The sequence below is a fragment of the Pan paniscus genome, chromosome 2, assembly GCF_029289425.2.
Source record: "Pan paniscus chromosome 2, NHGRI_mPanPan1-v2.0_pri, whole genome shotgun sequence".
Lineage (NCBI taxonomy): Eukaryota > Metazoa > Chordata > Mammalia > Primates > Hominidae > Pan > Pan paniscus.
In genome coordinates this window covers 49,972,202-49,996,716 of record NC_085926.1, presented here as the reverse complement: position 1 = coordinate 49,996,716, position 24,515 = coordinate 49,972,202, and the positions used below count along the sequence as shown (strand labels likewise).

At 42.5% G+C, this 24,515-nt stretch overlaps 1 protein-coding gene across 9 annotated transcripts in view; it reads right to left on the bottom strand.

The window, feature by feature from the left end:
• The window catches only part of RBM6 (RNA binding motif protein 6), a 135,763-nt gene that overhangs the window by 65,540 nt on the left and 45,708 nt on the right, over positions 1–24,515 (bottom strand). For 6 of the 9 annotated variants that reach the window (XM_034956495.3, XM_063602374.1, XM_034956498.3 and 3 more), the window contains one exon: positions 10,867–10,940. The exons of 2 other annotated variants lie outside the window; for them this stretch is intronic. In XM_034956495.3, coding sequence (XP_034812386.1) covers positions 10,867–10,940 — 74 coding nt within the window. Of the gene's footprint in view, positions 1–10,866; positions 10,941–24,515 lie in introns of those variants that run through there. One more of the 9 variants, XM_055109974.2, reaches the window with a different exon arrangement.

Sequence of the window (24,515 nt, the reverse complement as noted above, 5' to 3'; positions counted from 1 at the left end):
GCCCAGTAACCACTACTCTACATCCTGTGATACACCACCTTTTCTCCTACATATTTTCCTTTGGAAATAGCATTTGCAAAGATTAAGCACAAATTTCACTTGACCACAGATTTTGGTAATATATACATCATTAATATACAAAATTAACCTCACAAATCTCACCCTGTGAGATTAAAACTAATTATTCTGGCTGGGTGCCATCACTCACGCCTGTAATCCCAGCACTTTGGGAGGCCGAGACGGGTGGATTGCCTGAGGTCAGGAGTTCGAGAGCAGCCTGGCCAACATGGTGAAACCCTGTCTCTACTAAAAATACAAAAATTAGCCAGGTGTGGTGGTGTGCCTGTAATTCCAGCTACATGGGAGGCTGAGGCAGGAGAACCACTGGAACCCGGGAGGCAGAGGTTGCAGTGAGCCAAGACTGTGCCATCGCACTCCAGCCTGGGTAACAAGAGCAAAACTCTGTCTCAAAAAATAAATAAATAAAAATAAAAATAAATAATAATTATTCTAGGCTGGGTACAGTGGCTCACATCTGTAATTCCAGAACTTTGTGAGTCTGAGGCAGGACTGCTTGAGTCCAGGAGCAAAAGGCCAGCCTGGACAACACAGTGAGATCTCATCTGTACCTCCCCTCTACCCCCTCAAAATTAGCCAGGTGTGGTGGCGCACACCTGTAGTCCCAACTATTCAGAAGGCTGAGGTGGGGAGGATGGCTTGAGCCCAGGAGGTTGAGGCTGCAGTGAGCCATGATCATGCCACTGCACTCCAGCTTGGGTGATAGAGCAAGACCCTGTCTCAATAAAATAAAATATAAAATAAACATTATTCTAGATAAACTAATTATCAGTTCATCAATATCCTTAACAAGAAATGTGCACACATAATCTATGCACTAGAGGATGAATGACAACACTTAAACACCTGTGGAGAGGGGGACATAAAGATATACTGTAACCTCCAAGTTCAACTTGAATGAAGAAGATACCTAATAACACTCAATGTCACCTGCAGCCTACAAGAATTTTCTGATAAAAGAACTACCTGCAATGCTACCTGCAGAAACAACAGGCTGTTTACTGTAGGAAGGCAGGTATGGTCATGGTCTTCTGCCCTCACATGCCTGAATGCTTGTGCACTCATTCCTTAGACACTTCACGACAGGTGTTACCCCAACTCTCTTGCTGTCTGTCTAGAAATCCCGAGAGGTCCTGAACAAAAGCACTATGTGAACTGGCTGTCTAAAATCAAGCTGCCACCCAAAGCAGCACTGCCTGCCACTTTCAGCCAACTCTGAATCCGAAGAGGTGGATAAGGAGCCAGGGAAAATGAGAAGTTGGTACAACCAAGCAGAGTCCAGTGTTATGAATCACCCTTTACTACAGAGCACTTACCACATGCCAGTTATCATGCTGATCACTTTACATATATTACATACTCTAACCTCACAACTGCACTATGGGTGGTATTATGATCATCCTCTCATTTTATAGATGAGAAAACTGAGGTTCAGAACTTACAAAAGAGAGGCCAGGCACGGTGGCTCACGCCTATAATCCCAACACTTTGAAAGGCCAAGGTGGGTGGATCACCTGAGGTCAGGAGTTCAAGTCCAGCCTGGCCAACATGGTGAAACCCCATCTCTACTAAAATACAAACATTAGCTGGGCGTGGTGGTGTATGCCTGTAATCCCAGCTACTTGGGAGGCCAAGGCAGGAGAATCGCTTGAACCCGGGAGGTGGAGGTTGCATTGAGCCCAGATCACACCACTGCACTCCAGCTTGGACAACAGAGCAAGATCCGTCTCAAAAAAAAAAAAAAAAAAAGTTACAAAAGAGCCAGGAGGTAATGAAGCTGGAATTCTAAATCTTTCTGTGCTACGAACCCTATACCATCTGAACATACATAAGGTCATAAACCAGAGTTATAATCAAGATGGCTAACTGAACTATGCCTTTGTACGACCCCTGAACTAATGAGATGTGACAACACAGAAGCACGGGGTTAAAACATATAGGTATATTTCCAATTTAGAACAAATTAAGAACTAAACTACTTTAATCCATAGAAATAAACCATGATTTGTGACAAAAATAATTATAAACCCATTGTAGGACACATATCAGAAGGTTCCCTTAAAACTGCCAAATGATAAATGTTTATTTTTCAAATTCGAGAGAATTAAAATGAGTCCAGTTTAGAGCACCTCTCATAATTAAAGAGCCTGAGATGTGGCAAATAATGGGCTGGTTATCAGAGCTTAGGGTGTTTTGCTTTGAGAGACAGCATCTCATTCTGTTGCCCAGGCTGGAGTGCAGTGACACCATCACAGCTCACTGCAACCTTGAACTCCTGGGCACAAGTGATCCTCCTACCTCAGCCTCCAGAGTAGCTAGGACTACAGGTGTGCACCACCGTACCCAGCTAATTTAGAACTTACGGTTTTAAAGCCACAGGCTAGATTTCCTACATGGCCTAAACATACTCCATGTGGTACTGTCTGTCTCCTGCTCTTTCTCTTTAGAAAATTTAAGATTCTTATGGCCGGGAGAGGTGGCTCACGCCTGTAATCCTAGCACTTTGGGAGGCCGAGGCGGGTGGATCACGAGGTCAGGAGATCGAGACCATCCTGGCTAACATGGTGAAACCCCGTCTCTACTAAAAATACAAAAAAATTAGCCAGGCGTGGTGGCAGGCGCCTGTAGTCCCAGCTACTCAGGAGGCTGAGGTGAGAGAATGGTGTGAACCCGGGAGGCGGAGCATGCAGTGAGCCGAGATCACGCCACCGCACTCCAACCTGGGCGACACAGCCAGACTCTGTCTCAAAAAAAAAAAGAAAATTTAAGATTCTCTCTTGAAGGCTAAGGCAGCAGAAACTCCTACTAAGGGCCGGACATGGTAGCTCACTCCTGTAATCCAGCATTTTGGGAGGCTGAGGTAGGCAGATCGCTTTGACCTCAGGAGTTCGAGATCAGCCTGGGCAATATGGCAAAACCCCGTCTCTACAAAAATACAAAATTAGCCAGGCACGTTGTCTGTAGCCACAGCTACTTGGGAGGCTGAGGCATGAGAGTGGCTTGAGCCCCAAAAACGGAGGTTGCAGTGAGCCAAGATCGCACCACTGCACTCCAGCCTAGGAGACAGAATGAGACCCTGTCTCAAAAAAGGAAAAAAAAAAAAAAAACTCCAACTAGGGAAGCTGGAAGGAGTCCCCTGATAATCCGTATCAATCAACAGGCTAAATGAGAAGTATTGTTGATGGGAAAAAAAAAAATCCTCCTAGGCACTGCCACCAAATCCTCTTTTTCCCATATACTCTATTAAGCCAAGACCAGAGCTGCTGTAACTTAAGACTTTGCTTCAGATGAGAAGTTGTGTGAAAACAACAAAGATGCACTCAACATTCACTTTGTGCCAGCCCCAGTTCTTTTTTTTTTTTGAGATGGAGTCTCGCTCTGTCGCCCAGGCTGGAGTGCAGTGGTGCGATCTCGGCTCACTGCAAGCTCCGCCTCCCAGTTCACGCCATTCTCCTGCCTCAGCCTCCCAAGTAGCTGGGACTACAGGCGCCCGCCACCACGCCCAGCTATTTTTTTTGTATTTTTAGTAGAGACGGGGTTTCACCATGTTAGCCAGGATGGTCTCCATCTCCTGACCTCGTGATCCGCCCGTCTTGGCCTCCCAACTTGCTAGGATTACAGGCATGAGCCACCGCACCCGGCCACCAGCCCCAGTTCTAATCACCTTACATGCATTAACTTATTTAATCCCTAGATGTGTGTGAGAGTACGTTAAAACACAGAGAGGTTAAGCCACTTGTTCAAGTACACCTTAGAAAGTGATGGAGCCGAAATGCAACCCCCGGTAGTCTGCTTCCAGAATACTATGTTATACTGCTACATTATACTGCTTCCTGTCCAGTCGAGTCTCAATCACTTGGCTGGGCACAGTGGCTCACATGTGTAATCCCAGCACTCTGGGAGGCCGAGGCGGGCGGATCACCTGAGGTCAGGAGTTCAAGACCAGCCTGGCCAACATGGTGAAACCCCATTTCCACTGAAAATACAAAAATTGGCCGGGCGTGGTGGCACATGCTTGTAATCCCAGTTACTCGGGAGGCTAAGGCAGGAGAATCACTTGAACCCAGGAGGCAGAGGTTGCAGTGAGCACCTCTGCGCTACAGCCTGGGCAACACAGCCAGACTCCATCTGAAAAAAAAAAAAAAGTCTCAATCAGTGGATAAATCGCACCCCTGCGCTACAGCCTGGGCGAACCAGTGAGACTCCATCTCAAAAAAAAAAGTCTCAATCAGTGGATAAATAGCCAAAATGTGTAATCAAGTCATCGATCCTTAAACTCACTTTTAATTTTCTTGAATACCCCAACTCTCTTGAGAGCGAGACTCTTCAATAACTCTTGGTTTGTACTCATTAATTGTTTTAATTTTTTTTTCTAGCTAGGATATGAACCTATACACTCATTTTAGAATGCAGTTCCCCATGTTTCTACTACTACCCTTCTGAGGGTGATAAGGAAAAAGTACTGAAATTGAAGTTTCCAGCAAGAATGGCATGATTTCAGCCATAAGTTATACAGTTGAGCTCTGGCTAGGATGCTGGATACTCCTCAATGAAGTGTTTTTGGGGTGATAGCTGTTTAGGTAACACTACAACCTTCAACCTACAGATTATTGGTTTTGTTGCTTGGAATGCACACAATTTAAGTACTAAAGTGTTTCAGATAGTATTATGTCTTTACTACCAATTTAAGTTTCCAACAAACTAGGTTCTTCAATTTTTTCCATCATGGCCTCACAAATAGCATTCTCATCACTAAAAACATAAGCTTTCTCTGTTGCTTTTTTTTTTTTTTTTTGAGGCAGGATCTCTCTGTCGCCCAGGTTGCAGTGCAGTGGCACAATCACGGCTCACTGTAGCTTTGACCTCCCAGGCTCAAGCAATCCTCCCACTTTAGCCTTCCAAATAGCTGGGACAATAGGCATGTGCCACTACACCCAGCTAATTTTTAACAATGTTTTGTAGAGATGAGGTCTTGCTATGTTACCCAGGCTGGACTCAACTCCTGGGCTCAAGTGATCCTCCTGTCACAGCCTCCAAAAGTGCTGGAATTACAGGTGTGAGCCATCACAGCTGGCTTCCCTATTGCTCTAATTTTAATCACAAGGACAGACCACATTTGAGATTTGGTTTCCTATATATACCTTCAAAAACACTCTTGTATCTTCAATAACCCAAACTCTCTTAATTTTGTTGACACACACACACAAAAACACTATTTCATAAAACTTCATGTATTCCACAGCTTTCATTCCTCACACCAGAAAAAGTCAATGTTTAAAGGAATTTTCACATCAGATGATAACAGAACCCTTTTTCTTTGCACTTTAGAAAGACTGATAGTGTCATACAAAAAGGTGAGTAAGGCTGGGCGCAGTGGCTCATGCTTATAATCCCAGCAATTTGGGAGGTCCAGGTGGGAGGCTCACTTGAGGCAAGGAGTTCAAGAGCAGCCTGAGCAACACAGCAAGACCTCATCTTTACGAACAGAGTTTGTTATTTTTTTAATTAGCCGAACATGGTGGCAGGTGCCTGTAGTCCAGCTACTCAGAAGGCTGAGGTGAGAGGATTGCTTAAGCCCAGGAGTTCAAAGCTGCAATGAGCTCTCATCGTACCACTGCACTCCAGCCTGAGCAACAGAACAGAACCCTAAGTCTCAAAAAAATAAAAATTTAAAAATAGGCCAGGCATAGTGGCTCACACCTGGAATCCCAGTGCTTTGGGAGGCCGAGATAGGTAAATTGCTTGAGTCCAGGAGTTCAAGACCAGCCTGCGGAATGTTGCAAAATCCTGCCCCTACGAAAAAAAAAAAAAAAAAAAAATAGCCAGCTGTGGTGGTGGTAGTTCCAGCTACTAAAGAGAACTGAGTTGGGAGGATCACTTCGGCACAAGAGATCGAGGCCGCAGTGAGCCATGATTGTACCACTACACTCCAGCGTAGGTGACAGAGGGAGACCTTGTCTCCAATAAGAGGAGAGGGGAGGGGAGGGGAGGGGAGGGGAGAAAAAGGAAAGAAAAAAAGAAAAAGAAAAAGGAAAGGAAAGGGGAAAGGAGAATAAAAATTTCAGAGAAATAAATACCTCTCCCAGAGTTATCTTCTATAAGGGCACTTTAGTGACTAATTTGGCCAAATAATAGACAATAAGCATCACACCAGCATACTTGAGAACATAAAATGCTAATCCCTGCATACCAAATGCCAACAGTCTGAGAGGGCTAGTACTCACAACTGGGCAACCAATGAAAGGGATTAACATTTTAACACAATACTTCTTACTCCCCTCCCCAAGTCCCAGTGCAAGGGCACACAAAGCAGAAGGAAATAATATGTACCCTCAATCTCCCAGAGACTTGACAACAAAGAAAGCCAAGGGCATATGACAGGGCTAGAAATACACTTTGCAGGAAGGGTGGAACGAAAGGCTCTGCCTGACAGTGCTTGCTGGCTGCCCCCTTCTCCTAGACGGAAATGGTGATGGTACAGGCTAACAGATTCATACCTTCATACCTGTTGGAAATTATTTCTCCAGATAGACAGCTGCTGCCTAAGTGATACCCTGATCGGTCACCACAGCCACAAAGCTCAGTACTGCTGCAGGGCATCCTACTGTTTAACAGCTTGATCTAGGCACTGGGAAAAGGCTAGACGGACCTTGGTTATCATCTTGAGCAACTTCACGAAGGCACACATACCCAACAATATTTGACAAAGCAAGCTAGCAGAAAATTCCTTTATTTCCATCCCCTAGGCCTACAAGTACCAGCCAATGATAAATAAAAGACATTTCACATCAAGAGTCGGAATAGCAAAGAGTTACAAAAAAACTCAACTCAAAGTACTTCGGAGTAACCTTCTCAGAGGCACACACACACTCAGGCTCTACTAAGAGTTGCCAAGCAGATCGTGGTGACTCAGAATCCATACCAATTTGGTCTGTAAGTAAAACTGGGGGAAAGGATAGACAAAGACTTTTTTTTTTTTTTTTTTTTTTTAAATTTAGACAGGGTCTCACTATTTACCCCATGCTCATTTCAAACTCCTGGGCTCAAGTGATCCTCCAGCCTTGGTCTCCCAAAGTGGTGGGATTATAAGCTTGAGCCATAGTGCCCGGCCTACAAACACATTTTATCTTCCACAAATATTTATTTTATTTATTTATTTATTTATTCAATTTTATTGTTTTCTTGAGACGGAGTCTTGCTCTGTCAGCAGGCTGGAGTGCAGTGGTGCAATCTTGGCTCACTGCAACCTCCACCTCCTGGGTTCAAGCAATTATCCTGCCCCAGCCTCCCAAGTAGCTGGGACTACAGGCGTGCGCCACCACACCCGGCTAATTTTTTTGTATTTTAGTAGAGATGGGGTTTCACCTTGTTGGTCAGGATGGTCTTGCTCTCCTGACCTCATGATCCGCTCGCCTCAGCCTCCCAAAATATTTACTTTATTCACCCTGAGGAGACAGGACTTCTTCCCTCACATTCTTATGTCTCTCATAAGATTGTTTACTATGTCATAAGGAGTTTAATCCACATCCATTTCCTTAAAGAATTAGTTTTATTAAACTTCAGATATAAAAATAAATTTATTTTCTTATAATTATAATTGAAGGCCAGGCACGGTGACTCGTGCGTGTCATCCCAGCACTTTGGGAGGCCAAGGTGGGCAGATCACCTAAGGTCTGCAGTTCAAGACCAGCCTGGCCAACATAGTGAAACCCCATCTCTACTAATAATACAAAAATTGGCAGGACATGGTGGCTCACACCTGCAGTCCCAGCACTTTGGGAGGCCAAGGCAGTCAGATCACCTGAGGTCAGGAGTTCCAGACCAGCCTGGCAAACATGGTGAAACCCCATCTCTACTAAAAATACAAAAATTAGCCAGGTGTGGTGGCGGGCACCTGTAATCCCAGCTATTTGGGAGTCTGAGGCAGGAGAATCACTTGAACCCAGGAGGTAGAGGTTGCAATGAGCTGAGATCGTGCCACCGCACTCCAGCCTGGGCAACACAGCGAGACTCCATCTCAAAAAAAAAAAAAGAAAAAAAAATTTACCCAAGCATGGTGGCGCATATCTGTAGTCCCAGCTACCTGGGAGGCTGAGACAGGAGGATCTCTGGAACCCGGGTGGTGGAGGTTGCAGTGAGCCAAGATTACGCCACTGCACTCCAGCCTGGCTGGACTCCGTCTCACACACACACACACACACACACAATTTATAATTGGAAATTACTTGACATGTGGAGGAGGGTAAGAGAGAGAAAGAAGGACACTGAATTTCAAATCAATTCAAATGCTACCAAGTGCTAGGTACTATAGTAAGTGTTCTGGATACATTATTCGCCAAGAGTCACAACTTAAATGTATGTCACTCCTCAAGAAGTTTCCCTGACCACCCCTCTAAAATTGCCACCATGATGCATTCTCCCAATACCCTGCTTCATTTTCTTTATAGGACTCAGCTATCAGCTATTACATTGAGTACTTAGCACAGAGGCGAACGACTTAATCACATTCACTGCTTATGAATTAATGAGTGTTCTCAAAATTGGACAGACTGTCAGAATAGGATCCACCGAAAGCACACAGATTGGAAGTTTTTTTCTTCTCTCCAAAATTGGCATGTAGCAGTTTCTGACACATGATTAGTACAGTTGTCCCTTGGTGTCCACAGGGGATTGGTTCCAGGACCCACAAGGACACAAAAATCTCAGGATGCTCAAGTCCCTTATATAAAATCACATGGTATTTGCATACAACCTACACACATCCTCCAATATACTTTAAACCATCTCTAGATTACTTATATCTAATACCTAATAAAGACTATATAAATAGTTAACTGTACTTTTTTGTTTTTTGAGACGGGGTCTCACTCTGTCACCCCAGGCTAGAGTGCAGCAGAGTGATCACAGCTCACTGCAGTCTCAATCCAGACTCAAGTAATCCTCTCATCTTAGCCTCCCAAGTTGATAGCCACCACACTTGGCTAATTTTTTCACTTTTATTTTTTGTAGAGATGGGGTCTCCCTGTGTTGCCCAGGCTGGTCTCAAACTCCTGGCCTCAAGCAATCCTCCCACCCGGGCCTCCCAAAATGTTGGGATTACAGAGTAAGCCACCACTCCTGGCCTGTATTATTTTTTATTGTTGCAGTGTTAATGCATTTTTTTCCTGAATATGTCCAATCAGCATTTGGTTGAATCTATGGGTGTGGAACCTGTGGATACAGAGTGTCAACTGTATTTGGTAAGTGATTCAGTGATGGACACTGAACAAATGGTCAATGAGAATCCTCTTAAGTCTAGGGGATATGGTCCTAAGCCTGTCATTCTTTAAGGATCTGACAAGCTTAAACTACTAACAAGGTAAGGATACATCAAAAGTCTTCTCTAATGAGTGCTTGCTCCCAAAGCATTTAGAGCATGTCATCTCCATACCCATAAGAGGAGAACTTGGCCAAGAAGAGAAAAGTACGTATAATGAGCCACACTGAGTTAAACAAAGCTGAACAAAGCATCAGGCTACAGAAGAAGAAGAGTTCTCATCCAATAACTACTCTTCTCTGGCAGAGCCTTCTTTTAAGATTCTGGGCCTGGCTGGGCACGGTGGCTCATGCCTGTAATCCCAGGACTTTGGGAGGCCGAGGCAGGCAGATCACCTGAGGTCGGGAGTTCGAGAGCAGCCTGACCAACATGGAGAAACCCCATCTCTACTAAAAATACAAAATTAGCCGGTGTGGTGGCGCATGCCTATAATCCCAGCTACTCAGGGGGCTGAGACAGGAGAATCGCTTGAACCAGGGAGGCGGAGGTGGCAGTGAGCCGAGATCGCACCATTGCAATCCAGCCTGGGCAACAAGAGCAAAACTCCGTCTCAAAAAAAGAAAGAAAGAAAGAAAGATTCTGGGCCCACTGTATTCACACTGTTAAGTATAGGCAGTGGGTACATTAAAAAAAAAGAAAGAAAAAAAACCACATCAAACTATATTCCTAAGTTTCTTTTCCTACTTTACAGATGGAGGAACTGAAACAACCCAAAGAAAACAACTTTCCCCAAGGAAGCACCATAACAAGAAGGATTCTACCCATTTATTAATTCCTCCCAAAACTACCAGGTAGGGTTCTATTAAAGACATAGATGAAAAATCTAGGTGGCAAGCTGAGTAACTCCAGATAGTTCAAACGTAAGGTGAGTACAGATTCTGATTCACCAGCTCTGACTATACGCAGCCAAGGACTTGAGTATGCAACTCCAATTGGCAAAGAACAATGATGAATGCAATAGACACCAACAATCCACTCCTCTCTCTTCCCTGATAGCTCTCTTTTGGAAGTAGCCCCTGCAGGCAGGATCTGATGCCACAGAAGTCACCATCAGAGGTTTTCACCCTAGGTCTGGGTGTAACTATTGACCTAGAATTTCTGTGCTAGGCAGATCCTTGGGGTCACAGACAATCAAGGATCATTCTTTGCATCAGGATTACCATCTCAGTCACACTCCAAAAGGAAACACTCCAGATGTGTCTTTTTTTTTTTTTTTCCAACTATTGTCTTTGGAATCTAGTCCAAAAGCAACTGGGCTCTAGCTTTTAAAATGCACTCTGTGCCCATTAAGTTTTCTAGAGAAAGCTTTCCAGCCTTTTTAAAGATTTTCCTCACAACCGATGGTTGGAATGCAGTATGCTCCACAGACAGACTTCTTGTACCTTTCCAAAGTAAAATCATTTGAAACCCTCCCTCCCCATATATAAAAAAATATATCCTTCCAGCATCATTTGACCGAAGTATAAAGCAACCTGGTTGGCCTCCATGCATCCGATGGCATCTTCCAAGAGTGAAAACTCCACGCAGACATAGCCATAGTCGTAACCTGGGGACAGCATTTAAATACAGACGGGAGTGGTGTTAGTGCCTTGCAAACACAAAAGACACACTTAAATCCCCTGTTTCTGAACCCCTTAAACACAAGCCCTCCCAACTAACCCCTCCCTCCCCTACACTAGGTAAAGTTGCTACCCCAAATAGAAAAAAGTATTGAAGAAAAGTCTCGATGTTTCTGGACTTTGAGATTCATTCCAAAACAGCCTTTTCTATTAACCAAGAAGATCCTTTGCCCTCTTTAGCACTGGTGATCTGGTGAAGGTACCCCAGAATTGGGTAATCCCACAGAGAGTTCACGTGGGGACCCGAAACATTTTAACCACAGGCTAAATCTTCTGGAAAAACAAAGTCGACAAGAGCAAGAAAGTATCTGGAAAAAAAAAAAAAAAAAAAGGTATCCCGAGAGAAGAAAAAAAGCAATTATCCCCAGGCTATGCTAATAGTCACCACTTTTCAAGCAGAAACCACCTTCAAAGACAGAAGTGCTGACAGACTGAGGCAACTATTCTGTTTGGATACCACAGGAGGCTTCTGGTTGGCAGGGGACAGACCATTTCAGGTCTCCTCTTTTTTTCCTTGTTTCAACTCAAGTCATAAACCAGCTAAAATCTTTATAAAAGGAAGAAGGTGTAAAAGCATAAATAAGTACAAATAACTATGTCCAAAATTGTGCTTATGCACAAAGACTGGTGGTGGGGCAAGCTGGGAGAAAGACAGCAGTTGTTAGCAATCAATACATGTTTAAGAACTGTACAAACCATTAGAGCTATAAAATACCCTTCACCTTACTCCTAAGCAAGTGTCATTTGCAGCACAGGCCTGAGAGTTGTATGACCCACGAGACTGGGAAGTCCTGGGATTTATAGGTTGCTGAACTAGAATCTAACCAGTCCTATAATTTCCCTGATACTGCCACCATGTGACTACAAAAATACACTTGTCAATGCAATGCTCCCCAAGTGGCTTCCATGCTTCCTCCACTGCCTCAGAGGATAAAGAAGCTCATCTCTAGGAATCACACTGTGTAAATGGAACAGCAAGAAAAAGATGTGATGTTCAGATGAGAAGCAAAACTCAGGCAAAGAAAAACACAAAACCCTATGATAATTTTGACCACAAAGTATATATAACAATAGGAAACTGATATCACTGAATCAATATCAAAGATCAATAAAACTAGAACAATAGAAAGTATAAGTTTAAAAACATACCACATTTGGTGAAATGAGTTAAGATTCCTTGTCACATGAAATGAATGGCTTCAAAATGTTTTACTAATAACAATAAACTTTGATTTTAGACTTGTTAAATACTCCAAGTTAACTATGAAACATTACAATGGTATAGGTTGATTCTTGTTTTGAGTTTCAGAAAATGACTAGGAGGAAGAAAAACAATCTACTAGAAACCTCAGCACTACTGTAGGATGAGAAATAGATTTTCTAATCTACTTTTAGTTTTGACCAACGTGGATTAAAACTAACCCCTCCAAACTTACCACAAAATCAGTCTCCTCTGCTTAATAACTCTTTGAAGAAATAAAAGTACTTTAGAGAAACAGCATGCATATCCTATTAACAATGGAAACTGCTTTGTTACTTAATTCCTTTCAAGTGAATCTTCTTGATCAAACTCATTGAACACCTAATACATAAATCACTCTGCATTTTATAAACAGCTCTGAATATTCTTGGGAAACATTACAGAATAACAGAAGGAACTAAGACACCTGTTAGCACCAAATATCCACTGCAAACACTCAAATGCATGTCCACAATCAGAAAGGGTTAGTCATGGAACAAACAGGTGTACTCTCTAGTGTGTTGATTACCGCTACAGAACATATCAATGGAGTACCCAGGTGTGTGGAAAGCAACCCTCTCCATAGCTGCCCGGATGAAAAACATAGAGAACTAATACCAAAACTGGCAAAGCCCTAAGTTTCCTTTCTGTGCTTAAAGAAGTAACTACTGTGGCCCAGAGGAGCACACAGAATCTGTGGACAGAGAGAAAAGATTCATGACAACGTTCATACTTTGCTAAAGGACAAGTAGACATTGGGAAGAAAAAGATACAGAAAACATTATGAGCATCTAATATAGCATTTCTAGACATCAACCCTGCAATACTATATGTTGACAACATACTTCAGATTTAATATTATATTCACAAGCCCAACACTAAATTTATTCTGACTGAAACTTTAGCTATCAAACAAGAACAGAAATTTAAGGTTTAACTATACTGCCTAAAACGTTAAAAAAAAAAAAAAAGGTATTTTGTGTGTTCAAGACTCATGGTTGTGCCATAAGGATTTTCAGCAATTAGCAAACTAGCCTATGAAAGTAAGTAATATTTACATAAAACTTGTTCGTTCAAAATTTTATTCTAAATACTTTGTATATACTGATTTAATATTCACAATACTATCTTAAGAGGTAAATATTATTAACCTGATTTTAGCCATGTAGAAGAAGGCAAAGAAAGGATAGGTAAACTGATCAAAGTAACCAAGTAAGTACCAATACTGAGCTTTAAATGCAAGCAGTCCAGATTCAAGTTGATGTTTTTAACCACTACACTCTAGCCTCTTACTCTTCAATAAGATCATAGACCAATTTAAATAATCTTAATTCTAAACTCTAGAAGCCTAGTTACAGAAAGGGTCCCATATGCCTGAAAACATACATCTATGCCCCTGTTAAGAAATAAGCCTAGTTAAGAAATATTCAATTTAGCAGCATAACAGTTGCTTCTATTTTAAATATCTATGGCAGAACTATTGTGAGTAGACCTGAGTATGCAAATTAGAAAGCATTCTAAGGAGCTGATTATACTAGCTCCCAAAATTCTTCTGAAAAGACGAAAACTAAAATGTCTTGTTATAAATGACAGCTACAAAAATTGTATAGCAATATGGAAAGATACTTGATATAGTATATTTTAAGAGCCTTAAAAATGAATATACCCTTATGGATAATTATGTAAAATGTATATAGGGAAAAAGGGCTGGAATTAAATTGCATCTAACTCAAGGGTTAGAGACAAAAGTCAGCATGTAAGATAAAAACCATGCACTGTCAAAAATCATACTTGAAGACCCCAAGGTGAAGAACAACATACCATCTTTCAATTTAGGTAAGTCCAACATTGCCAGTTTTTCCTCCAGCGCTGCAACAGATCACTTTTCCTTTGGTTGACACCAGATGAAGAGGTTGGCTTGCATTTAAGGGCCATAAGGTATGAAAATATATTGCTTTAAATAACAGAATCACAGCCAGCACAGTGAATGCCCACTCAGAGAAACTTAGAAAAGGAGACAAACTGAAGCCACAGGCGAGTCTCATCCCCACTGCCCATGCTCACTCCAGGAGTGAGAAAACAGGGTGTGGGAAGTGGGGAGGGGGATACAGTTCAAATAAGCACAGGTGGACATACAAAAATCAGAAAATGCATATAATGCAACACAACTGTATACCAAAATGATTACAGTGGTTGTATTGCTATAGTGGGATAATCAGAGACTTTTTTCTTTATTTCCCAAATGTAATTTTACAATTCACAGAAAAGGCACAGAAGATATTCTACCCAGAGACCTAAACATTCTGCCAACCAACTTTGGGATTAGAATTGCTAGGAACCATATGGAATCATCAAGATGGTAAACTCAGTGTTAACCTTCCCATGGACAGACTTATTTTTACCAATGAGAGTAACAAAAAAATCTACTTTATTACCCCTTTCTTCCACTGTCACATGCTGGGAAGAAGTCTGGAGGGTCTTTGTGCTTATTTATATGACTATTACAAAACACAGCTAACTAAATTTTCTAACCTAAATTTACAGATCTCATAGAAATGTGAATACTCCTTATACTTTTTTTTTTTTTTTGAGACAGAGTCTTGCTCTGTCACCCAGGCTGGAATGCAATGGCACACAATCTCGGCTCATTGCAACCTCTGCCTCTCAGGCTCAAGCAATTCTCCTGCCTCAGGTACCTGCAGTAGCTGGGACTACCACGCCCAGCTAATTTTTGTATTTTCAGTAGAGACGGAGTTTCGCCATGTTGGCCAGGCTGATCTCGAACTCCTGAGCTCAGGTGATCTGCCTGCCTCAGTGCTGGGATTACAGGCGTGAGCCACCGCACCCGGCCTCCTTATATTTTTTTTAGGCAAATGAGAAGAATGAGAACAGGGCAAGGGGAAAAAATCTATAAAGGTAACAAATTTCACGTCTTCTCTATCTTCATTAACCATGTGGTTGCCTGTTTCCCAAAAATGTATCTATGATAAAAGCCAACCAGGTGGTTACAGGAGAATAAGGTACACAAAACAAAACCCTGATAAATAGTATTCAATCTCAGAACTAACTCTTCAATCTCTGCCCCTAGAAAAGCTGACTCACGAGATACTGACAAACATAACCCTGCATGGTATAAGTCAATTATTAGTCTATAACAGGCCCAATTTTCATAATAATTATAAGGAATATTTGTTTAGGTAAATGAGATGGATCTTCAAACTGTTCTAGGAAAACCCAATGAACATACCCAAATCCAGCTGAATTTCCCATCAAGAGAGTATTGGTTGACATTGAAAAAGCCCAGAATACACATCCAGAAAGTAAAACGGGGAATCAGGACTTTAAAGAACACAATTAGCAGGAAGGTTTTTTTTTTCTGCTTTTTTTTAAGAAGTCTTTGTCAGAAGGAGTTTATTTTACTGCTATCTTTGAGAGGAAAACACACACACACACACCCCACAGCCTTTTTCTCCAAACAAAAAGTATTATTTTTGTGAGAACAAAGCATTTTGAATATAAAAGGCACCATGAAACATCAATAGATTGAAGAGGTCTTACTTCTATAGGTCCTGTTTTCCTAATTCCATTTCATTGATAATACAGGGTTTTAGAAAAGTAAAATATCAAGTTAGAGATTTTAGCAAAACCGAAACAGAATTGATCCAGGTATCTGAATTCCTGTCAGTGGGAATAACAGAATAAAGGAGGCTTTGTGCGCAAGATTTCCAACAGGTACTTTGCTCTGTTAAAATCTCATGCGAGGCTGGGTGTGGTGGCTCGTGGATATAATCCCAGCACTTTAGGAGACCAAGGTAGGAGGATTACTTGAGCTCAGGAGTCCCAGCCTCGGCAATATAATGAGACCTTGTCTCTACAAAAAAAACAGAAAAAATTAGCCAGGTGTGGGAGCACGCACCTATAGTCCCAGCTACTTAAGAGGCTGAGGTGGGAGGCTCACTTGAGCCTGAGAAGCCAAGGCTACAGTGAGCCATGACTGGCCTACTGCACTCCAGCCTGAGCAACAGAGTGAGACCCTGTCTCAAAACAAACAAACAAACACACAATCCCACTCGAATTACGAAAATTAGGAAAATATCTGACTCATATGTCAGATATTATCATCAGGGAAGGATAAAATTGGTCCACATGAAACCCATCACCTTGAAATCTTTTTTTTTATTTGAGATGGAGTTTCACCTTTGTCGCCCAGGCTAGAGTGCAATGGCACGATCTCGGCCCACTGCAACCTCTGCCTCCTGGGTTCAAGCGATTCTCCTGCCTCAGGCTCCCGAATAGCTGGGATTACAGGCATGCAGATTATTAGGCATGAGCAACTGTGTCCAGCCCATCACCTTGAAATCTTATAAACACTTTCAATTATTTCTCCTTCAGCTATGCATACAAGGGTTGTTTTTTTTTTTTAAAGAAAAATGAAAAAAGGAAGATATACACTGATGATTATTTCTTAAATTTTTTTTTCTTTTGAGACAGAGTCTCACTCTGTCGCCCAGGCTGGAGTGCAGTGGCGCAATCTCGGCTCATTGCAACTACCGCCTACCAGGTTCAAGCAATTCTCCTGCCTTAGCCTCCTGAGTAGCTAGGTTTACAGGCATGCGCCACCATGCCCAGCTAATTTTTGTACTTTTAGTAGAGATGGGGTTTCATCATGATGGCCAGACTGGTCTTAGAAACTCCTAACCTCGAGTTATCCACACGCCTTGGCCTCCCAAAGTGCTGGGATTATAGGAGTGAGCCACCTGACCTAAATTTTCAAAAACTACACGTGGATCTATCTTATTTTATTCTGTATCTGTGCCAACTGGTTATTTAAAGAAAAAAATTCGTTTGTTTTTTGCTTTAAGTCCAAAATTAATCGCAGGGCCACTCCATCTTGATGATGGTTCCTCAGGCCCAGGATAACATTTGTTAGGAAACACTCACCCTTACTCAATTTATTTCAATTCCACTGGCAGTAATGGTGTCATATGAGCACAATGAAGAGCAACATCTTTGCCCCAGAGTTTAATCTAATGGAAGTCATGACAAGTACAAACAGTCATAGATCACCTCAAGATGTTACATAAGTCAAAAGGGGGAGTAATTATTCTTTAAAGAGCCAGTAATCAATCTCATTCAACTTTTGTTCACTTAAAAACAAACAAACAAATATACTCAATCTGCAAAGCAACAATCAGGAAAAAGAGAACCTTTGCAAATCTGCTTTTCCCCAAGCAAGAACACTTCAGTCTGGCAGAAAAGATGGTGCAGGCATGACAGAAGGATCAACCAGAACAGCAGCATCAATACTGCAGAACTGTCTATGCAGAGAGGTGACACCAAAAAAACAGAGGTCCCAGATGAGGGACTGTGATCTTCTTTCATTTCTGTATCCCTAAACCTAGCATAATATCAGGTACATCAATTATAATGACCATCATCACTAGAATAACACACAAGAAAAGTAGCTTCTTAGTTCTGTACATTTGCAGAAGCTACAACTAACTCACCATGTGATTGCAGTCAAGCTACGTCTCTCTGGGCCTATGTTATTCCATATGCAAAGCAGCAAAGATGATAAATCCTTTGCAGGGTGGTTTCAGGGATGCAATGAAATAAGCATTATCAGAGATCAAAGATCAGACAGCTGCCTCTGCATTACTGCTTCTCAAATATGTCCCAGTACTTTAGCAGCTGAAAGGCAGTACGAATTTCCTGACTTCTAGTGTATACTAACAACATATCTGCTGCCTCCATAGATTACATGGCTATTTTTATTTTGACTAGGAAGAAAAACATGGCCCATAAACATTTTTTTTCTACTGCCTTAGCCCTGGTGCAAATAAAGGGCAACTCAACACTGTTCTAAAAGGCTCTGGGACCAAGTTCAGTGGCTCACGCCCGTAATCCCAACATTTTGGGAGGCTGAGGCAAGAGGATCGCTTAACCCCAGGAGTCTGAGACCAGCCTGGGCAAACACTGGGACACCATCTCTACAAAAGGTTTTAAATCAGCCAGGTGTCGTGGTACACACCTGTAATCCCAGCTACTTGGGAGGCTGAAACGGGAGGATTGCTTGAGCCTGGGAGGTTGAAGCTGCAGTGAGCCATGACTTTGCCACTGCATTCCAGCCTGGGCTACAAAGCAAGACTCTGCCTCAAAAAAAAAAAAATAAATAAATAAATAAATAAATAAATAAAATAAAATAAAATAAAGGCTCTGGGATGATTCCATAAAGCTGGTTTCTAAGCTGGAAGTTTGCTCAGGATGACAGCAAATCATAATGGCCCAGATATTCACCTATTCCAGAAGTGAACAAGCATCCAGAGAAGGATGAAACAACTGACATTAGGTGAGACTTGAAACGACCTAGCCATGAGCTAAGGTACATGAGGTTAATACAGCAGAGATGGGTTAAACGGCAACCCCACTGGGCCACTTATGCCCTGTAACCGATATCCAGTGCCCAACTAAAGGCACTAGACACCAGCTGGAGCTGGCTTTTGGGGTCCCATTCTGTGGTATCACAGAAAGATACTTGGTCTGTCCCAGGTTCCTGGCATACAGCTCCTAAAACCCTTGGAATTTCCTGAGTGATAAGGGTGATAGGAGTGTTTTTTGTTCTAATAAGACAACTCTTGGAAAGCCCCTAGATAGCTTCAGGATGAGGGCTACCTAGAAAGACAAAGCCTTGACCAGAAGTTCAAAACTTTCAGTACCACCCACCAACTTCTGATGAGCGGAGAGGGGCTTGAGCAAATCACCCACTGTCAATGATTTAATCAATCCTGCCTACATAATGAGACCTCCATAAAAACAACTACACAAAAGGGCTCAGAGAGCTTCCTGATTGGTGAACACATCTACATGCTGGGACGGTGGCATATTCCACAGGACAGAGACTCCTACACTCAACACTCAGGACCCTCCTGGATGTTGCCCTATCTATCTCCTCATCTGGCTAATTGTATCCTTTATAAAAAACTGATAAACATAAGTTAAGTATTTCTCTGAGTTTTTTGCAGCCATATTAGAAAGTTATCAAATCTGAAGGGGCAGACTGTGGGAACCTCCAATTTTGTAGCCAAATCAGACATAAGTGTAGGTAACCTTGGGACCTGATAACTGATCATTGCAATTGGTGTCTGAAGTAAGAATGGTCTTATGGGACAAAGCCCTTCAACCTGTGGAGTCTGAAGCTAACTTCTGGTAGTCGGTATCAGAATTACCTGGTATCAAGAGGGGAAAAAAACTTTTATCATCTCTCTGCCTACATGACACAGGAGGCAAACATTGTTCAAAACATCATTCCTGAACATGTTCAGACATCCATCTATCAATTCACCTGGGGCTTGTTTTTCCCCCCACTTAATGCCAGGTCAAGCAAATACCACTGAAATTTCCTTATAGCACTTGTCCTCCAGGCAGCCATTTTAAAACACAGGCCTATTCTTAGTTAAGGTTTCCCCCACAAAAAAAGATTCATTTGATAAATACGTATGTACATCTGTCAAACATATTCATTGTCTGATAAACAAAGTACTTTCTAGTGCTCTTTATTAATACAGAGGCTAAAAAGAAAAATTTTATTTTCTATTATAACAAACAATAGTGTTTTAATTACAGCCATGTGCTGCTTAACTACATTTTGATCAACAGCAAACTGCATGCATATGAAACAATGGTTCCATAAGATTATAATGGCACTGAAAAATTCCTATCACCCAGTGACATCATAGCTGTTGTTGATTTGGTGGCACAATGCATTACCTTTTCTATATTTAGATACACAAATGCCATTGTGTCTCAATTGCCTATGGTGTTCAATACAGTAACACACTGTACAGTTTTGTGGCCGAAGAGTAACAGGCTATACAATATAGCCTAGCTGTATAGTAGGCTATAACATCTAGTTTGTGTAAATATACCCTATGATGTTTACACAATGAAAAAAATCACTTGATCCATTTCTCAAAATGTATTCCTGTCATTATGCAATGCATGACTGTATTTAATAATAATACAAATGAAGGAATAGAAAATTCTGTTCCCTCAATGTAGTATTACTCCATAGTTTTAGAAATTAAAATAAAAGGCCAGGTGCAGTGGCTCACAACTGTAATCCCAGCACTTTGGGAAGCCAAGGCGGGCAGATCACTTGAGGTCAGGAGTTCGAGACCAGCCTGGCCAACATGGTGAAACTCCATCTCTACTAAAAATACAAAAATCAGCCAGGCGTGGTGGTGGGCAACTGTAATCCCAGCTACAAGGGAGGCTGAGGCACGAGAATGGCTTGAATCTGGGAGGCGGAGGCTACAGTGAATCGAGATGATGCCACTGCACCACTCCAGCCTGGGTGACAGTGGGAGAGACTCTGTATCAAAATAAATAAATAAAATAAAATAACGTCTGTTAGCACCTTTTTGGGGAAATTTTCTTGGGAGGTTTGACTTAATACTTTATTTCTAGAGTTGGCATATGCACGTTAACTCATACTTTGGAGTTGAAGAAACATATCCCTGTACTTACACAAATATTATTATTATTTATTTATTTACTTATTTATTTATTTATTTATTTTGAGACAGTTTCGCTCTTGTCGCCCCAGGCTAGAGTGCAATGGCACAATCTCAGCTGCAACCTCCACCTTCCGGGTTCAAGCGATTCTCCTACCTCAGCCTCCTGAGTAGCTGGGATTACAGGCGTGTGCCACCACACTAGGCTAATTTTTGTTTTATTAGTAGAGATGGGGTTTCACCATGTTGCCCTGGCTGATCTTGAACTCCTGACCTCAAGTGATCCACCCGCCTCGGCCTCCCAAAGTGCTGGGATTACAGGCATGAGCCACCGGGCCTGGCCCACAAATATTATTTAACTGATTGGCATATAACCTATATTGCTGCCAGAAACTTCTGTAGCATGGAGTACAATATAATATACCTGAATAATATTTTCTTTGACTTTCAGACAAACAAAGGCAGGAAGTTGTTTCGTTTGGTGCACAAACCCAGTTGATAAGTCATTAGGGAAAATCTAATGAAGATTTTGCTATGTGATGATTTTCCTACCCTGTCACAATCATTCAGGGACTTTTTTAAAAAAAAATGACATTATCTAGTCATCTTTCACCAGAGCTATGAATTCCTGCTAGTCCACAGCCCACTCAACACAGCTCCTGGACAAGGAGATTTTTTTTTCTTTTTTTTGAGATGGAGTCTCACTCTGTCACCCAGGTTGGAGTGCAGTGGTGCAATCTTGGCTCACTGAAACCTCCACAATCTTCTCAGCTCAGCCTCCGGAGTACCTGGTACCACAGGCGTGTGCCACCACACCCAGCTTATTTTTGGCAGAGATGGGGTTTTGCCATGTTGCCCAGGCTGGTCTTGAACTCCTGAGCTCAGAAAATCCACCTGCCTCAGCCTCCCAGCATATAGGGATTACAGGCATTAGCCACCATGCACAGCCAGATTTTTCTACTACATATTTGATAATTATGAAAACTCACTACTAATAAATGCAAAAGCATCTGTGGGCATTCAAATTAAACACCAGACAAAGGGAAGATTTTGTTTTGTTGTACTTTTTCCTGCTCCTTCTACCTCTAAAGCAAATGAATGAACCATAAAATATATAGATCAAGTCGAGGAATATCTTTTTTCTCTTTCCAGGCCAAATCTAGTTCTAAAAAATAGTGGTTTAAAAAAAAAAGAAGGCCAGGCGCACTGGCTCACACCTGTAATTCCAGCAATTTGGGAGGGCAAGGCAGGACGGTTGTTTGAGCTTAGGAGTTCAAGACCTGCCTGGGCAAGACAGTGACCCCCATGTCTACAAAAAATACAAAAATTAGCCAGGTGTGATGGTGGGTACCTGTGGTCCCAGCTACTTGGGAGGCTGAGGTGGGAGGATCCCTTGAGCCCCGGAGATTGAGGTTGCAGAGACAAGAGACTGCGCCACTACACTCCAGCCTGAGCAACAGAGTAAGACCCTGTCTCAAAATACTTTTTTAAAAAGCAGTAGGCCCAACACAACCAAGAGAACAAGGAATCCCACAGCAAAACCAATACTCAACAAAATCAGTAGAGTCCCACAAATGATATAACACCATCATTTCCCTGTCTTGATTACCAAAGTATATTTTGAGATGGCTTGGAAATCAGGTTTCAGATTGTTCTAAACATCTCAAAGTGCTCCTGATCATTAAAAACATTCTCTTTGATGACCGGGCGTGGTGGCTCATACCTGTAATCCCCACGCTTGGGAGGCCAAGGTGGGTGGATCACCTGAAGTCAGGAGTTCTAGACCAGCCTGGCCAACACGGCAAAACCCCATCTCTACAAAAAATACAAAAATTAGCTGGGCATAGTGACAGGCGGCTGTAATCCCAGCTACTCAGGAGGCTGAGGCAGGGGAATTGTTTGAACCCAGCAGGCAGAGGTTGCAGTGAGCAGAGATCGCATTATTGCATTCTAGCCCAGGTGACAGAGTAAGACTCTGTCTCAAAAAAAAAGAAAAAAGAAAGAAAGAAATTTACAAACTCAGCCAGGCACAGTATCTTATGCCCGTAATCCCAAGACTTTGGGAGGCCGAGGTGGGCAGATCACTTGAGGTCAGGAGATCGAGACCTGCCTGGCCAACATGGTGAAACCTGTCTCTACTAAAATTACAAAAAATTTAGCTGGGCGTAGTGGCGGGCACCTGTAATCCCAGCTACTCGGGAAGCTGAGGCAGGAGAATCACTTGAATCTGGGAGGCGGAGGTTGCAATGAGCCGAGATCATGTCACTGCACTCCAGCCTGGGCAACAGAGCAACACTGTTCCAAAAAGAGAAAAAAAAAAGGAAATTTACAAACTCTTAAATACACTGTAAGGTGGAAAATACTATTTTTAAAAAATATATGCATCAGAGGCCAGGCATGGTGGCTCATGCCTGTAATCCCAGCACTTTGGGAGGCTACTTAGGAGGCTGAGGCAGGAGAATTGCTTGAACCCGAGAAGCAGAGGTTGCAGTGAGCCAAGATCGTGCCACTGCACTCCAGCCTGGAGGACAGAGAGAGACTCTGTCCCAAAAAATAATAATAAAATAAGGCTCACACCTGTAATCACAGCATTTTGGGAGGCTGAGGCAGGTAGCTCACTTGAGCTCAGGAGTTCAAGACCAGCCTGGGCAACATGGCAAAACCTCGTCTCTACAAAAAATACAAAATAATTAGGCATGGTGGTGCATGTCTATAGTCCCAGCTACTAGGGAGGGTGAGGTAGGAGGACAGCTTGAACCTGGGAGGTTGACACTGCAGTGAGCCGTGAGCATGCCAATGCACTCCATCCTGGGCAATAGAGCAAAACTCTGAAAGAAAAGAAAAGAGAAGAGAAGAAAAGAGAAGGGGAGGGGAGGGGAGGGGAAGGGAGGGAAGAAGAGAGAAGAGAAGAGAGGAGAAGAGAAGAGAAGAGAGAGAAAGAGACAAAAAGAATGGCAGGTAACACTAAAGAATAAATCACAACTTCTTCACAGTTAGAGAGTATGGTTTAATGTTTTGGGGTTTTTTTTTTGTTTTTTTTTTTTGAGACGGAGTCTTGCTCTGTTGCCCAGGCTGGAGAGCAGTGGCGCTATCTCGGCTCACTGCAAGCTCTGCCTCCCGGGTTCATGCCATTCTCCTGTCTCAGCCTCCCAATTAGCTGGGACTACAGGAGCCCGCCACCACGCCTGGCTAATTTTTTGTATTTTTTAGTACAGATGGGGTTTCACCGTGTTAGCCAGGATGGTCTCGATCTCCTGACCTCATGATCCGCTCGCCTCGGCCTCCCAAAGTGCTGGGATCACACGCGTGAGCCACCGCACCAGGCCAGTTTAATTTTTTAAAATGGGCTGGGCGCAATGGCTCACATCTGTAATCCCAGCACTTTGGGAGTCTGAGGCGAATGGATCACTTGAGGTCAGGAGTTTAAGATCAGCCTGGCTAACATGGTGAAACCCCGTCTCTACTAAAAAAAAAAAAATACAAAAATTACTTAGGCTTGGTGGCAGGCGCCTGTAATTCCCGCTATTCGGGAGGCTGATGCAGAAGAATCACTTGTACCTGGGAGGTGGAGGTTGCCAGTGAACCAAGACCGTGCCACTGCACTCCAGCCTGGGTGACAAAGTGAGACCCCATCTCAAAATAATAATAATAATTTTTAAAAATGAAAATATAACATTTTCTATACATAACACAATGTACTCAACTGAGACTAAGAACAATCAACTCATTCTTAAGGCCGGGCATGGTGG